At 43.6% G+C, this 15,745-nt stretch overlaps 1 protein-coding gene across 1 annotated transcript; it reads left to right on the top strand.

Moving 5' to 3' along the window:
* The first annotated feature begins 9,056 nt into the window (after positions 1–9,056).
* Positions 9,057–15,576, top strand: SRD5A3 (steroid 5 alpha-reductase 3). Its single transcript, XM_009820243.2, has 5 exons — positions 9,057–9,271; positions 11,506–11,657; positions 12,078–12,272; positions 13,486–13,608; positions 14,144–15,576. The coding sequence occupies exons 1-5, from the start codon at positions 9,063–9,065 to the stop codon at positions 14,401–14,403; spliced, it is 939 nt and encodes a 312-aa protein (XP_009818545.2). The 5' UTR covers positions 9,057–9,062; the 3' UTR covers positions 14,404–15,576.
* Positions 15,577–15,745: the final 169 nt, after the last annotated feature.

The following is a 15,745-nucleotide window of genomic DNA, read 5'->3' on the forward strand; positions in this document are numbered from 1 at the left end:
TTGCAGCACACAGGGCTCTTCAGGTACAGTTTCTGTCTCGGCTGTAGTCAATATTTATCACAATTCTACAGGGGTTTGTAGTGTTAAGCCTCTAATAAATATTTATTGAGAAAATTACTAATATAACAATTTTCTGATAAATATTTACTAGAGATTTTCTGTAAGGAAGCACACCAGGGAAAAAAATTTCCATTAAAAAACTATTACTGCAAAAAATCAATTAGAAAAGCCAGCCAAGATAAAAATAAATCAAACAGCTGGCAAAAAGGAGTATACAAAATTAAGCATATGTCAGCAAGGGAAGAAGTACACAGCAAAGTAAGGGTTTGCCAGGATAAAAGAAGATGTGTGAGCTAAAGGGGAGCTGACTCTGTTCCCACTCCCGGTTTCATTCAGAACTAGCCTGGGATTTGTAACCAAAAGCTACAGATAAAATTAATTTCCTTTGAATAAAATCACATTCTCTTGCAGAGAGACACCTTCATTTGGAAATACTGCAAAGCCAGCACTAGTTTGTCTCATTTCCAACCTGTACCTCAGTCTGAAAGCTTGAGCTCAGATGTATTTAGGATCAAGTTCTGCTAAGATAACTCAGCAGTTTGAAGCACAAACCGTATACTATTAGCACAGACCTTACATGCTATCTATGCTATCACCTTTTTGCCCTTTATAACAATGTGTGAATACTTGTATTAATAAGAAAACAAAGATGTTAAATTATCTTTCAGATATTGCACTGAGTTAATTAGGAAGAGTTAATTTGCCAGAATGATATTTATACAATAAGGATAAATGGGAAAAAAATTGAATATTCATAAACAGCTTTCATTTCCCTTGTGACATGTTTAAATTTAGCAACACAAATGATTTTCTACAGCTGTTTTTACAGCTGTTAACTGTACTTAGTAGTTGAAAACCTGAATTTCTTTCTAGTCGCAGTTCATGGACAATAAGGGTTCATTGAGCCGCTGTATCTCTCCCAAGGCAGGATCACCAGTAAGTATGAACAGATATGGGAATGAAGCCCTTGTCTTCATGTTATGGCACAACTCAGCAAAACACAGATAACATATGGAAAAAAATACACATCTGCATTCTGGAACACGGCAATAGCCCGGCATTTTCAAACCTAGCGTTTGCATTGATGAAGCAGGCAGTATCATCTCTGGAACACAGGCACTTTCTTTAGCCTTCTGTACCAAGGGAGAAGTACCCACCCTGGATGGTGCTCATCTGAGAAGGTGCTTCTGCTACTCAGCAATAGCATTCCCCACAGCCCACGATAAATGTGGGTGATGTTCTTCAAATGTCCTGGTATGGGATTTCATGTATAGATTGGGTATCTAAAACGAACTCAGTGGCATTCACAATTCTCTATGTTCACAACATTGCAATACAAAACGGGGAGTCTCTTCTTTCCAAATGGGGCCATATGGATATTTGAGATGTGACCAGATCCACAGTCACATCTTGAACCTGCCTCTATCGAGGAACACCAAAGCATGAGGACTTTTTTTTTCCTTTTTTGTCCATGGCAGATGAAATCTCAGAGTTAGAACATAGGTTCCACATAATAAAAAGCAAATTCATAGCCAAGATTATTCTACAACACATTTTAGGAAAAAAAATATGGTAGTTTTCAGTCCTTGCTGCTGTGAATGACTCAGCTAATGAACAGTAGAAGAGCAACTGCCTGAACTGTGCTCTCCATGACCTCTACGGACCATATGCAGGCTCCTTTCAACAGCCACTGTAGAGTTTCTCCAAGCTGGGTAAGCCAAATAAGCTACTGGTCATGCTCACGCAGGTCACAGCTTGGCTGCTCTGGAGTTTGGCCACACATAGGCCATGCCTTTCAGGCTGGCCCTCTGAATGAAAAGCAACCTCAAAATAGAAAGGAGTCACAGAGTGGTCCACAAGATGCGGTGTAGACAAAGTCTTTCTCTTCAGATTTGAAGCAACTTTTATCCTCCTGGAACAACTTCTACAGCCCCAGAAAACAGCAGCTATCATGTCCCAAACACCCTTCCATTTCCCAGCTGATTCTTATGAAACAGGTACCAGCATTAAAACACTTGCCATTCACGGTCCCAGAGGCCGTAGGAAGGGGCCACTAATGCCATCCATTTCCATGGAGTGCAAAAAGCAGCATACAGAAGGTCTTTGTTTACTTGAGGAAATTTTGACCCGTCCCAATTGTGAGTTATAAATGTTGCTGTTACCTTTCTCATTGCCTGCCAAGTTTACATAGAGCTTTCCTTCTTCAGCTGATAGCCCTGTTAAAACGAACTGCCCTCCATGGCTTTTATCAGCACTGGTCTTTCTCCTCTGGCAGGCAGTCAGTGCCCCTGAACTCTCAACTCTTGTATTTGAGTCTGCAAGTTTCAACAGGAATCTCAGAGAAAAACTTTTACTTTTGAACCCGTGCCTGAATGCAGCCTGTCTATTCCAGGAAAACCCTGATCATTTTACAAGCAAATAGGTTCTGGCATATTTCTAAAATAACACAAAACAAAATACAGAAGGCAGAGACAGGTGAGTATGTCTGCCATAAATCCTTTGAGAATTTTGGTACAGAGTCAATTATTTGCTACTATTAAGGATCTGAATTCTGCTCCTGCCAAGCCCTAGGATTGGATCATGGACCAGTGCCCTTTGACAAAGACAGTATTAATGATTCATCCCTGAGAATTTTAAGTCATCTTCCCTGCTCTCATTTTAACCGTAACTTAACTATAATCCTAAGTAAAGGCGTATTTGTTTTTCATTAAGCTATTCTGCAAATCAAAATGATTCAAGTGATAATTATGAGCTTTAGGTAGTTTTTTCCCTTACAAACTTCCTTAGATAATGATAGTTTTTAAAAAATCCAAATGCAGGTTCATATAGCAAACAATAACTTGCCCAGACTTAGCCTTCACAGCATGTGACCAGCCCACGATCAATACCATATCCTACAAGCTGTAATAAAGCTGCTTTTATTCCCAGGGTGAAAGTCCAAACTGTCTCAGATTCCAAGTCGACTATGTCGACTTGCTAGCTGCAATCAGTGAAAATTCAGCAAATAATATAGCTGAATAGTGAATAAGTCATATATCTTAGTATCATGGCTCTAAGAGATGTAGAAGTCACACCTTGAAGTCTATGGATTCATGCGTATGAATTATGCATTAAGAGCTATGCAAACATAATAGCGTTTATCCCAGGAGCATAGCACCAATCCTACATGGGAGCTCTCGTCTTATCAGAGACTAATTCCTGCTTTCCGTCAGCTAGTGGAAACACTCACATTTTCTAATTTGAAAGCCAAGGGCACGTAGTGATCCTTGAATGGTGGGAAGTGCATTTCAGTGCAAGTTTCTCACATCTCTAAGCACACTTTTTTTGTGCTCTGTGATTTATGTTTTCTTGGCCCCACTATCTCGGTATTATCTTCCAATGACTAAAACCAGTAGAGCACAGGCTACTATTTTAACCTTCAAAATGTAGCAATCTGTTGACTTTCTTGGTTTATTTTCCCACAAATCACAGAAGTGAGTGATTTTACCCCATTGGGCTAATTAGCTGAATCAAGGAATGTTTTACTAATTAAAGTTCCTAGACCTGCTGGTACTGACCAACTTAATTAACATAGATTATCATGTCCCATAACTGAGTATCTAGATTTTAGGGTCCTCACCCATATTGGCTTTAAGCATGTTCATAAAGGTCTGAAGGACAGTGGCCTCAATTTTTGCTTTTAAGGTTGCCCTTACCCTAAATTCACATCAAATCCTGTCTCACAGAGATTACCAAGATACCCACCTGTAGTTATTTCATTCACAAAGCTTTTTGGGCTTCGTTAGCAAATTAAAATCCTCCTTGGAAAAAAAAATCTGAACACAGCAACCGGAAAAAAGTATCTGAGAAAGGGAGCAATTTCCCTGTTCTCCCTTATATATTAAAAAAAAACTAAACCAAAATCACCACTAAAATCAGTGGGTAAGTCTATTAAGTCCAGAGTTGCTGTGAAATCTGCTCTGAGCTGGCCAGTAAACTATGCTGATTTTTGTCCCTCACGCAGACAAATTCCTTTGAATCATATGATGATCTGAGTCGGAAATCTCCGAGCAGACCTTTGATCTCCCACCCCTACAGCCATTTCATGAAGTGCTATCAGACATTATGGTGCACTGTGGCTCACACGAGTATAGCTTTGTGCTACATAAATTTGAGCTCTGATCTGTTCTCTCCAGCATTTTCTATATGGTTTAGCTAAGTCTTGACCCTCCTTCCCACCTTTTGCACAGCATCTTTTCAGGCTCTCTCTGCATTCTGCTTGGTGAACACGCTTCGTTGTAAGTGATGTCTCACCGCAGCCTATAAACTGTCCTGGCAGGTCTCCTTCAATAGGCAGGAAAGGCGAAGCAGTTACATTTACACATAACTCTCTTGCATGGCCCAGGCCTTTGTGGAAAAGTGCTTTTTTTATCAAGGTGAAAGACTCATTGCTTGACACTCATCGAACTAACTCTAGATCCAGGAGCATAAATAATTTACACCTATTTTTATTCTGGATCCTTTACAATTCTCTTTCCACCAGGAGGCTCTTCACCAGGGAGGTCAATTCAGCTCAACAGCCGAGACATCTGTGTTTAAGAAGAAAAAACCTGGCACTCTGGAGGTACCTGTCTCCATCAGTTATACTAGGAAATCCTCTACTTAGTTTCAGCTAGATAGTTAATTTTCAGATGGGTAAAGTTAGGTAAGATGAACTCCACCCATTAAGATGGGATAAGCGTCACAGAGCTGAGAACAAACACTTCCCACGAAAAGCTAACATCCAACCACAAACGTTTGTAATTGTCAAATTACAAAGCCTACAAACGCTACCGGTGTATCTATCGACTGTTACAAACAGCTAACGCCAGGAGTGACTGCGAGGTGAGAGCTCCGCAGCACTGCTGGTGGAAGGGTGCTCGAAGGGTGCTCGAAGGGTGCTCGAAGGGTGCTCGGGGCCCCCCCGGGCTCTCCCGGGCAGCAGGCGCCGGAGCCCAGCGCAGGGCGGGCGGGCGTCGGGGGAAGGGAAGAGTGCTGGTGCCACCTAGAGGGAACTATTGGCCTAAAAAGCGGGAAAATCCTTACTGCATGGATGTACAACACTGGGGAAAAAACTCCTAGAGAGAAGGGCTCTTACAGCTGCGCAAAAAATATACACGATTATGAGAAGTAGCAGCGTACAACTTACATCTTCTCCTCAACACAACTTGCAAATATAAATACAGAAGGTATATTTAAGACGACCAACTGCTGAGTCCTCTCCCCTTCAAACCATTTCCCAGCCTCACAGCTGTATTCCTTCCCTTCTTCCTCCAATTCTCTGAACTCTGAGGAAATGGCCGGCAAACTGACTGCATCTGGAGGTCGGATCTCGCATCCCTGCGCTGCTGTAGCACCGGCCCGGCTGGAGCCAGCTGGCAGCTGGGATTGCCTTGGGCATCCAGGAAGCACCAACAGCATGGCCAAGAGAGCCTTGGGGATACAACTTCACAGCCCTCTGCTGATCGACAGCTTTGCCGAATGACCCACCTGAAGTCTAGCATCTGCCCATGTAACTTAAAACCGCACTGCATTATAGCGGGAAATGAACCAGCATCCACAAGCAAAGGAAGGATTGGTGCATAAATATCAGTCATCGTCTTTCTCTCACCGTTAAATCTGCCACCTACAACTTACGGTTCACTGTGGTAACTACACTGGTGATGATAACTTGCTGGGACATTATGGAGCTTGGGGAGATGTTGCTGATGGGTGGACTCTGCAGCTTTTTCATAGTAGGTTGAAGTAATGTTTGAGCAAGTGCTCACCAAAACATTGTGGACCACAGCGTCTTCCTCACCCTTAACCTGCTGCACATGGTCACTGCCATGGGCTGGTCTGCGGGCATGGCATTCATGCTGTGGCTCTTACTTGCCCCACAGAAAACCCCACATGGTAGTAGTGCTGGAGCCAAGGAATAAGATATTAAAAGGGACCTGTTCTGTCTGTTACAGCCGTAGTTTTCCTCAGACACTCATTTCTTTCCCTTCCCACCAATATATCCCGGTAGAGTGCAGAGCAAGTCTTGGCTCATGCCTACTAAATCCCTCTTTGCCTGGCTTTGCTGCTAGTAACATTGCAGTCAACACTTCACAGCTGGTGACACAGGGTGCCATGTAGAATTAGTGTCTCGATCCTACTGTGCACTACAGACCCAGGCATAGAGGACTCCTATTCTCTAGTCTTTAAATAAAGGTTACTTGATGGAAGAGTATTTGATATTAAACATTTGCTAGTTCACTGACCTACATGACAGCTGTACCTCCAAGGCTCTGGGTTAGTTAAATTTAGGAGATGACTGTACCTGTAACCCTAAAGGGGAACACAGCACAATGCACTGCTTGTCTCTGGGTACGTGTGCTGTGCTGATGGAGTCCTGCTGTTGTTCATCAGCTCCATCCCCCAGCAGCATGCCTGTAGGCCCTCTGGCCTCCACTGTGTCGTGGACACCATAATGGCCACATTCCTTATCCTTCATTTACAAACACCCTCAAAGCCCAAACTGCACAGAAAAATATAACTTGGGTTCAGCGGAAGCCAAGGACCTGCTCAGTATGCTGCAGGGCCATGCCATACACCCAGCCAGGAGTCTTCAGACCATGATTTCATGAAAATGGCATCTGCACTGGCCACCAAAGTTGCTGAGCAAAGCTATTTTAAGTTTTAAAAGTTTGCTGTTCAGACAAAGGAAGGACCCTCTTTATGGACCAGACCGTTGCTCCCCCTTGCCTTATCTGTCTTGTGAAGGCCATAAAAGGACCAGCCTGCAGAGACAAGGCTGCAATGCACCTCTTGCATGTTTCGGAGAGGAGCTGAAGCTGAAAAGAAAGAGGTGTGTCTGCCGTGCTTCAGAGAGACATGCTGCAAGCGTGGACAACCTCCAGCTGTAGGAAGTGTGCAGCACAGGAGGACATGGTGCCTCGAGTCAGGACCTGCAGAAGCACATCGCTGCCTTGACCTGCAGGCTGTCACAGGGGGCTTCCATGCCTTCGCTGCTTGCAAAGCAGATGTGGCTGCTGCCTGCTTACACACAGCCTGCTCTGCCCAAACCAGTCACCACAGCAGCGCTTTCGAAATGTGGCTGCATGGGACGCAGAAATAAGTATCTGCCCGCATGCTCCCCGGGACAAGGGCAGCTATGGCAGAGTGGCTGCTGCCTGAGCTACCTGGGCATGCTCTCCTTCCCCCTGTCCTCACCAGTGTGGGACTACCCGCACATCATCTGCTCCTCCCTCCCACTCCCCAAAAATGTCCACCCACCTGCCTGGTATCTTAATCTCTGGCTAATTGCCCAAAACAATTAGCCATGAAATCCCCAAAACAGATTTAGGATTCAGTTATATTTAACTGACAAGAGAATTAGACTGAGCTCCAAACCTGGACATAAATTATATTAACTCTAAAATATTTATTATAACCCATTATGCAGCTATTAGTGGAGAGCTACCAACAAATTTTAGCAGAAAGTGTGAACTCCAATGATTTTTTCCCAAAACAATCTTATTGATATCATGAATGGTTCAGGTGAGCATGCGCTGCTTTGCAGGAGTCACCGATAAGACGGATTAACAGTCATACATGACAAAATAATTAGGGAGGGTTTATACCTCTGTTTAGGAAAACACATTGGTAAAATTTAAAAATTTTCTTTCAATCAAGACTGATCTACACCGAAAAAAGTTACTCTATGGTTTTGGTAGCTGGTAGGGATGCAGTCAAAGTGCTTATGCCATAATTCAATCCCATATGAGAGAAAGTCATCAATACCTTTAAAGATACCTTGGGAGGTACCACTATAAAGGCAGCCACACTGGCGCTGCAGAAGCACATCAGTATCAACAGAAGTTCCTCTTGAAGTCAAAAACCTGTGTGTACTTCAGGCCTGAACTTCAGTGAGCTGCAAGGTGGTGGCCATTGCTTTAGCCTCTTAATCTGTTGCTTTCATGATGATTTGAAGTAGCACTAAAGACTAATAAGATTAGGTTGTTCTGTATTTAAAGACTTGGAAATACAGTCCAGCTATTTTTTCCTGAGAAACCTGACTTAAAATCTTATTTTACTCTACAGCATTAGTAAGTACTAGCATAACTATGCCCACACTAAACATCATTATTTTCCCATGTATATTATGAAAAGTTTGAAATATCTTTTGGTATCTCCTTGGACTGAGTGAGTCAGAGAATTGACTCGGTGATGTTCGGTCAGATAAACCAACACCTGAACGCCTGCCAAGTAACACTCGGGTTTCTCTGACGAAGACAAGGCTTGACCCGCATCCCTGCGTGCATGCAAGAGGGATGCGGCCAGGACATTGTTCACGGGGGGTCAGAGGGAACCGTCTCCCCTCGGTGCCAAGCCGCTTTGGCTTTTCTCAGGGCAAAAGAAAGGCCAAGAAAGGCTTTCCTTTCTGGACATGACAAAACCTATAGTATTATCAGAATAAAATTCCGACTCTGGGACCTACACACACCTAACGTGAAGGAGGTGGCTGACGGGTCACCACGCAATTGAGATGAGCCCCGAAACGGGAACCCACTGAGGTTACGGGCAGCCGCAGGGAAGTTGTTTCTGGGTTACCGGAGGGGACCATGGCATAACTAGCGGGTTTGCCTCTCCCCAGCGTGGTCAAACCTGCGGCAGCTGCCCTACCGCCTCTGCATCTAAACGAAAAGAGACGATGGCGACAGCGCAAATGCTGAGGGATGCGCAGGCTAACGTTATACACACACTTCCCCCCGCCCCCCGCGCTGCTTTGGGCGCCAGCTGCAGGGACGGAGCACAGCCACCGCGACTCCTCCATCCCCCGGGTCCCTGCGGTCCCCCGGGGCTCACCCGCCTCCCGGCCGGTCGGGCGCCGCTGCTCCCGAGAGCGGGAAGAGGAAGGGAAAACCGCTCCCCCGCCTCAGGCCCCGGCCGCCCTCCGCGGCCGTAGGCGGAGCGGAGCGGGGCGTGTCTGCGCCTGCGCCCGTGGCGGGGCCGCGGCCATGGCGGCGGTGCTGGCCGCCGCCTGGGCCCTGCTGGCCGCTGCCTTCCTGGCGGCGCTGCTGCTGCTGCGGCGGCGGGCCCCGGCGCGGTGGGCCGGCGGCAGCGTCGTCGTCTCCGGCCTCTTCCAGGATCTCATCCGCTACGGGAAGACGAAGCGCGGCTGCGGGGAGCGCCCGGCCTGGCTGCGCCTCCTCCAGGTGCCCAAGAGGTGAGGGGGCGGCTTGGGGGGCCGCGTTCCTCCGTGCGAGGCGGTTGCCTGCCGCCATTTCTGTTCCTTGAATGCTGCGTGCCTTATGCCACAGTAGCGTAGGAATAACTGTGTATGCATTTCAATTAGTTCAGCTGAAGAGGTAGAGAATAAATAGCGTGTGTAAATAGCATTGCGTATTTTTAGAGTTGGGCTCAATTTTTTTGCAGAAGTGTTACTCAGTTTTTACAGATGGGGAACCGAGGAGCATAGAGACTGCGATCATACAGAGTCCATATGTTCTAAATTGGAACAAAAGCCTAATCCTTTGAATCCCAGTCCCATGCCGTATCAGCAAAACAAAAACCTTCCTGCAAGACTCAGGTCAGGGACCTGGGAATGTGGATTCCTGAATGTAACTGTGACTGTGCAAATATACTGCAGGTTTACTGTCTTAAACCCATTCTCAGTCGTCGTCTTCTTCCTTCAAGGTTTCTTTGTAAAATGTGACTTGGGATACTAATAACAGCATGTTAACGTAACGATCTGGACCCTGCGTGAACAGTCTCCAATAAGGCAAAAGAACCGCTGCGTTATCCAAATACATCTCTTAATAGATGTTTAATAGGATGAAAGAGGAGAAAAAACCATTTACAGCTTTCAGTATGTTACTGGGATTTCATTGTTTTTGATCAGCCGAGATTCATGACTAGAGCTAGCCTTCGACTTGAACGTAGGCGCGACAGGATCTTGCAAGGCCAGCAGGACAGGACTGGGAGGCTACTTCACCCAAAGATCCCATCGCCCCTAATGTAACAGTCTTGTTATCACTGATGCATTTTATATACATAGCTTTCAAACCAAATATTAAAAAAAAAGTTTTGTGATGCAGCATGTTATTCATGGAAAGGTTGTAATGTAGTATCTTGGTTATCAGGCTTCTGGTTACAGAAAATACCCAGTGATGTGTTTAAGCTCTGTGGTACCCTCAGCGAAAATAAGGGCTTGTAAAGGCTTTGTCTTAATTGCAGTGTACTGCAAAGTGCCACATTCTTAAGACAGGTTCTTGTTTGAGTTGACCTTTCTCCAACAGAAGTTTCCCCACCACCCCTTCTTAGGAAAGATGGTGTCTGAAGAACGTGACTTTTTCAGGGAATTGGTTTTGAGCTCTCAACATCCACAAAGCGATTCTGTTACTCGAGTAGTGAACCCATACCCCCGCTAGCTGAAAGAATAGAGGCGATCCTGAAGGTAGCCATTGAGGCATTTTCTGTTTCCATTCATCTGCATCTTGTTTCCAAACAAGCATTGTATTTTCCCTAGCCTGGGCTTGTTTTTAACTTTACCATTCCATCTTGTCAAATTTTATGATTCATTTCGGGTTGGTTTAGCAAAGAGTGAACATTCCTTTCTTTAAGGGATGGCACATGTACTTACTGCAGTGCTGGATCACTCCGTAAGTCAGATACATCCCCAGTGTAACTGGGATTGCTGAAAGCTCGCAGGGCATGTCTCTGCTAAGCTGGCAGGGCTTGTTTGTGTGCTAGTAGCAAAAAGCAATGTGTGTGGAGAAAGTTCTCTGGCAAGTGATGAGGCAAGTCTACTGAGTAACAGGAAAGCAGGGAAAGAGCTTGAAACTTGGAGGTGATGGTGAGTTTTTATCAATATAAAAGTTCTATTTGTCCTCTAAGTAGACAATGAGGGAGAGGGGCTAAATTTCACTCTGCTGATTTGCAACAGCAGAAGTAAACGTTGCTGTTTCTGGTACGAGAAGGAACCCAGGAGGAGAAGTGATTGTTTGAACGGGCTACCAACAGGTAATGGGCAGGGCGCTCTGGGGCGTGCGGGGATGCTCACTACCTCTGTGGTTCTGACTTGGCCTCTGTATTGCTGTTGAGAGATACCTGAGCTGCTTTGGGAGGGGGTCACTTTGGTTTCACTAAGCAAGGGTGTTGTAACCCTACACTCCCCTGAAAGAAAAGTTTGCATCTTCCAGAGAAATATAGTCTTCTCTGACTCTACAGTTACATCCTAGTTTTGTACCAATAGTTACATTGTCAGGAGAAGGCCATCAGCATCTTCCCCTATCATTCTGTGATTCCTGCTTGGTACCACTGCAGTCCCGAGTTCTCTACTTACTGATGTGGGGACCAAAAGGGAATGTACTACTTGCCATCAGGCAAGCACATCCTGCAGCTACATTTCCAACTAAGGAAGGATGAGAACATTAATGAAAATCCTTTTTGTTCCCACAGGTGGTTTACTCACTTCTATGTGGTTTCTGTGCTCTGGAACGGCTTTCTGCTGATCTGGCTTTTCCGAGCTGAGTTCCTTGGAGGGTCGCTCCCATCATGGATTCAGCACATGCACCATGCTCTTGGCAGGGATTCTCAGAGTGAGGACACAGGCAAGTATTCCAGCCATTACGATGCAGCTATATAAGTATTAGAAAGCTGCACTACCATCCTGTGCTGAATTTGTATTCTTCAAGTGCTACTTCATCAGCTGCTTTTAAACTAGGCTCCAAGTGACTTTCCTGGAATACCAAGTCCCTTTGTCATTATTCAAGGTAGAAATCATTCTAATTTATGGATATGATGGCTTTCAGCAGTCCTTTTAGCAGAAAGGGCCATTAGCACCTTCTAGAAGTAATCTTCCTGTGGTCAGCAGTGCCTCACGTGTACAAATATTTTCCGCAGTGCTCAGTTAATTTAAAATGAGGGTAAAATTTTGCTATGGGGAGGGGAAAAAATAGCCTTTTTGAAGCACTGTTGGGGTTAAACTGTTCCTATCTGCCTCAAAGTTGCTATTTTTTATCTGCAAGCAGATAGTGAGCACTTCTCTGCGCTCCTGGTTCTCCTGCTGCTTTGGCTGCATAGCTGTCGAAGACTTGCAGAATGCCTCTGGACTAGCGTGTTTTCCAATGGCGTCATTCATATCGTGCAGTATTGCTTTGGACTTGGTTACTACATTGCCGTTGGCTCAACTGTGCTGTGTCAAGTGCCTACTACCGTCAGGAATGGTAAGTGCCTGCTTAGTTATTACCAAAGATGCAGTTTTGCTCCCATTTGTTTCCATCGTGGTGAACAGTTTCATAGAGGGCCGCTTGTGTCAGAAGTGTGTTAATTGATGAGATGTAAAGATACTTACTGGCGTAGTTCAAAGTAACTACATTTCAGCATATCACATAGTCAATGAGCATTATACACAAGTACAGACACACACTTTCACATTAACCATCACTGTTATTTCCTGAAAAGCATCTCACGTAGATACTTTCAGGATCATTACTGATCAGTTTTGCATTGAGATACATATGCTTTATGAAGGACGGTAATAGGTACCACCTCCTTTGTTTGCCATTGAGAACTCACCACTGCTCTGCCTTGCATCAGTCAGTGTCTTCTTTCCCTCGGTACTGTAATGCCTCCATTAATACAGCAGAAATTGGCATTCCATGACTTGTTTCTGCCAACGTGTTCCACTGAGTCTCACAACTGAGTTGCACAGATGAACCATGAACTGATTGTAGCATTTCTCCCATGACTAATTTTTGTAAGGTGGTCATTACCAAGTATGTAACTGCAGTGAAGTTTTTAACTAGTTCCAACCACATCAGCTGTAGTTTAATCCAGTGATTTTTTTTAAAAGAACCTTCAGATCTCCTGTGTGTGGATAAAACCTTTTTCTTTCTGGACCTGTCTTCTACTTTTCACATCTTGTAGATTCTTTGAGATGGTGTATTGGCTTGTACATCAGAAATCATCCTTAATACAGTTAACATTTTTTGAACGCCTAAATGGTTCACACTGTGCCTGTGTGTGTGTATGTATGTATCTCACTCACTGTGAACAAGACAAACAACTGTGTACTTATATGTTGACCTGAGCCATGACAACATCTTTAAGTAGGATGATAAGAATTATAAACAGGGTTGAATATTGAGGTCTTAGACTATCAATTGTGTACATTATGTATATTACATTTGTACATTATGCTGTACCTCAAGCTACTGGAATAAAAACTGGGTATTTTTAGTATAGAGCAGTTAAAGGAAATGAACTACCAGCTGAGCACTTAAATGATGCAGGATTTAAAACCAACTTTCAAGGGATTAGAGGCTCACTACTAGAATTTTCTAAGACAGTGACATTTAAAAAATGTATGCAATGTTTTGGGATGATGCTTGGGAGGGTATTTCCTGGACGTATATTAATGAAACATATTTCATTCAGGAAAAGAGCTTTCTGTGCAGATCTGCTGGTATCATATTATAGGAGTTATGATGTACATTTGGGCCTCTCTTCACCAACACAGATGTCTTGTGATTCTAGCTAATCTTAGAAAAAGTAAATCAGGTAAGATGTTTCATTTCTGCCAACCATTTACTTAGGTCGTTTTTTCTTGGTCGTTTCAATAGGCTTCTGTAGCTTTTAATACCTTAAAACATGAGTATTTTTCCGTTCCTTTAGTGTGGGGCTTTCTATAAGACTTTCAGTAGATTAAATGAGGCTGTTTGTAAAAGAGATTGGATGGCTGAATAGTGGGGGGGTGTGTCTCTGTCTGTATATATAATTTTATAGAACTTAAAATGAAGATCTATCTTCTAGTATCCTAAGGACAGACACAGGCTAATGCTTAGGACTTGTGCCACTCCTAAGGGACTGCACTTTTGTCTGCATGTGGGCTAAAAATAGGTTTCCTTACTCTGTGTTTGCACAAACAGCCAGAGGTGGCATCTTATTTCATTAAGAAATGCAAAGCTGCCAGATCAGATGGAGGTGGATGATGATGATAACTTTAATGAGCATGTTGTTCTGTAAGTGTGAGTAGAAGATAAAAGTTTGTTTAATGCATGTTGTTCTAAAGTAATTTCTTTCTGTTTGCTTGCAGGAAAGGTCATAAGTCTGAGCCACAGTGTACCTTTCAGAGGCTGGTTTGAGAGAGTTTCTTGCCCTCATTATTTTGCAGAGCTCCTGATATATGTATCTATGGCCATCACGCTTGGATTTCACAACGTGACCTGGTGGTGTGTAGTGATGTATGTTCTTTTTAACCAGGCTCTGGCTGCTGTTTTGTGTCATGAGTTCTATCAGAAAAACTTTAGCTCCTACCCGAAGAATCGAAAAGCATTTATACCATTTGTTTTTTAGAATATTTCTTCTGAAGTATCTTCAGTGCAAACGGGGAAATGTTTTATATAAGGGAATAAGAGATGTATGGTTTATTAACGCCAAGGTAAAATCACACATTTTCTCTAATTCTAGCTTAAAAGCTCATAATTTTAATGATAATCTCATCCGTGTTACCGATTTATGTGGGGAAATGTAAGGTCTTTGCATATCATACAAGCTAAGAAAAGGTTTACTGAAGAGATGCTAATTGGCTCTTTTCTGTTTTATAATTATATCTTACACATAAAACACTTGCTGTTGTGCAGCAAGCCCAGATACATACATGTGAAAACTGTGTAGTGAAAGGAGGGTGCAGGGAATCACTTGAAGTACTGTATTTCATGCCTTGGCTAATATTTAAGCCTATTTTTTTCCTAGTCTCTTTTCTTTGAATCACTTCAGAGGGAGGCAAAGTGTGTATTGTCTTTCTCTGCTTCCCTGTTGATAATTAAAACCAACCACTGCTTTGTAACTGCAAGCGCAAAAAACGGTGGAGAAAGCTGCAGTGGAGGAATGACTCATGCTCAGCAGTGGAGATAAACAGACCCATTCTCTGCATTATCTCTTCTGCACCAAAGTCAGTATTCATTGGTGAAAACTCCTTGTTTATCCCTAAACTGGGAAAATCATGGAAGACTCTTTGTCTAGAGAGTAGAAGAGAATCTACAGAAAATTAATGTTCTTGATTATGGTTCTGTCATCCTTCTAGTGGGTTACTGGAATCCCTCTTGTGTTAGAGGGGGCAGTTGTGCAGGATGACAGCAACGATGACTACACTGTTTTTTAAGCAGCCTGTGAGAGCAGATGTAATGAACTGTCGAGGCAGAGAACACATGGAAACCAGTACCTGGCAAGTGTTGCAGAGAAATTCTTTACTAGGGAGATGATCTCACTCAGCACAGGGTTTATTTGCACTTAATCATTGAGTATTTTGGTCCTTTTCATGATACTGGAGTGAATGATCAGTTTGCGTGATGTAGCATATGAATGCTGGTGTTTCAGCATGTTTTTTACTTAAATGCGTATATTTTGTATATGAGAAGAATTTTTATATACTGAAGTTATATCTTATGAATTACCTAATTAAAACGTTTTATTACACCTTCTATTTCCGTTTTGTATAATTTTTCAAAATTGAGCTACGTATTTGCAAAACATGAGCAATTACTTTGCACAAACTGTTGTGCCTCTTGGCTCTCGCAGCCCTCTCTCCGTCGACACTTCCATGGCTTCTGTTCACTGTGCAACATAAACAACCCTGTCTTGTGACTGCATCTTGCCGTATTCATTTTTTTTAGCGATACTCGGGGGGGGGGGGGGT

This window comes from Gavia stellata, chromosome 5, assembly GCF_030936135.1.
Source record: "Gavia stellata isolate bGavSte3 chromosome 5, bGavSte3.hap2, whole genome shotgun sequence".
Classification (NCBI taxonomy): Eukaryota; Metazoa; Chordata; class Aves; order Gaviiformes; family Gaviidae; genus Gavia; species Gavia stellata.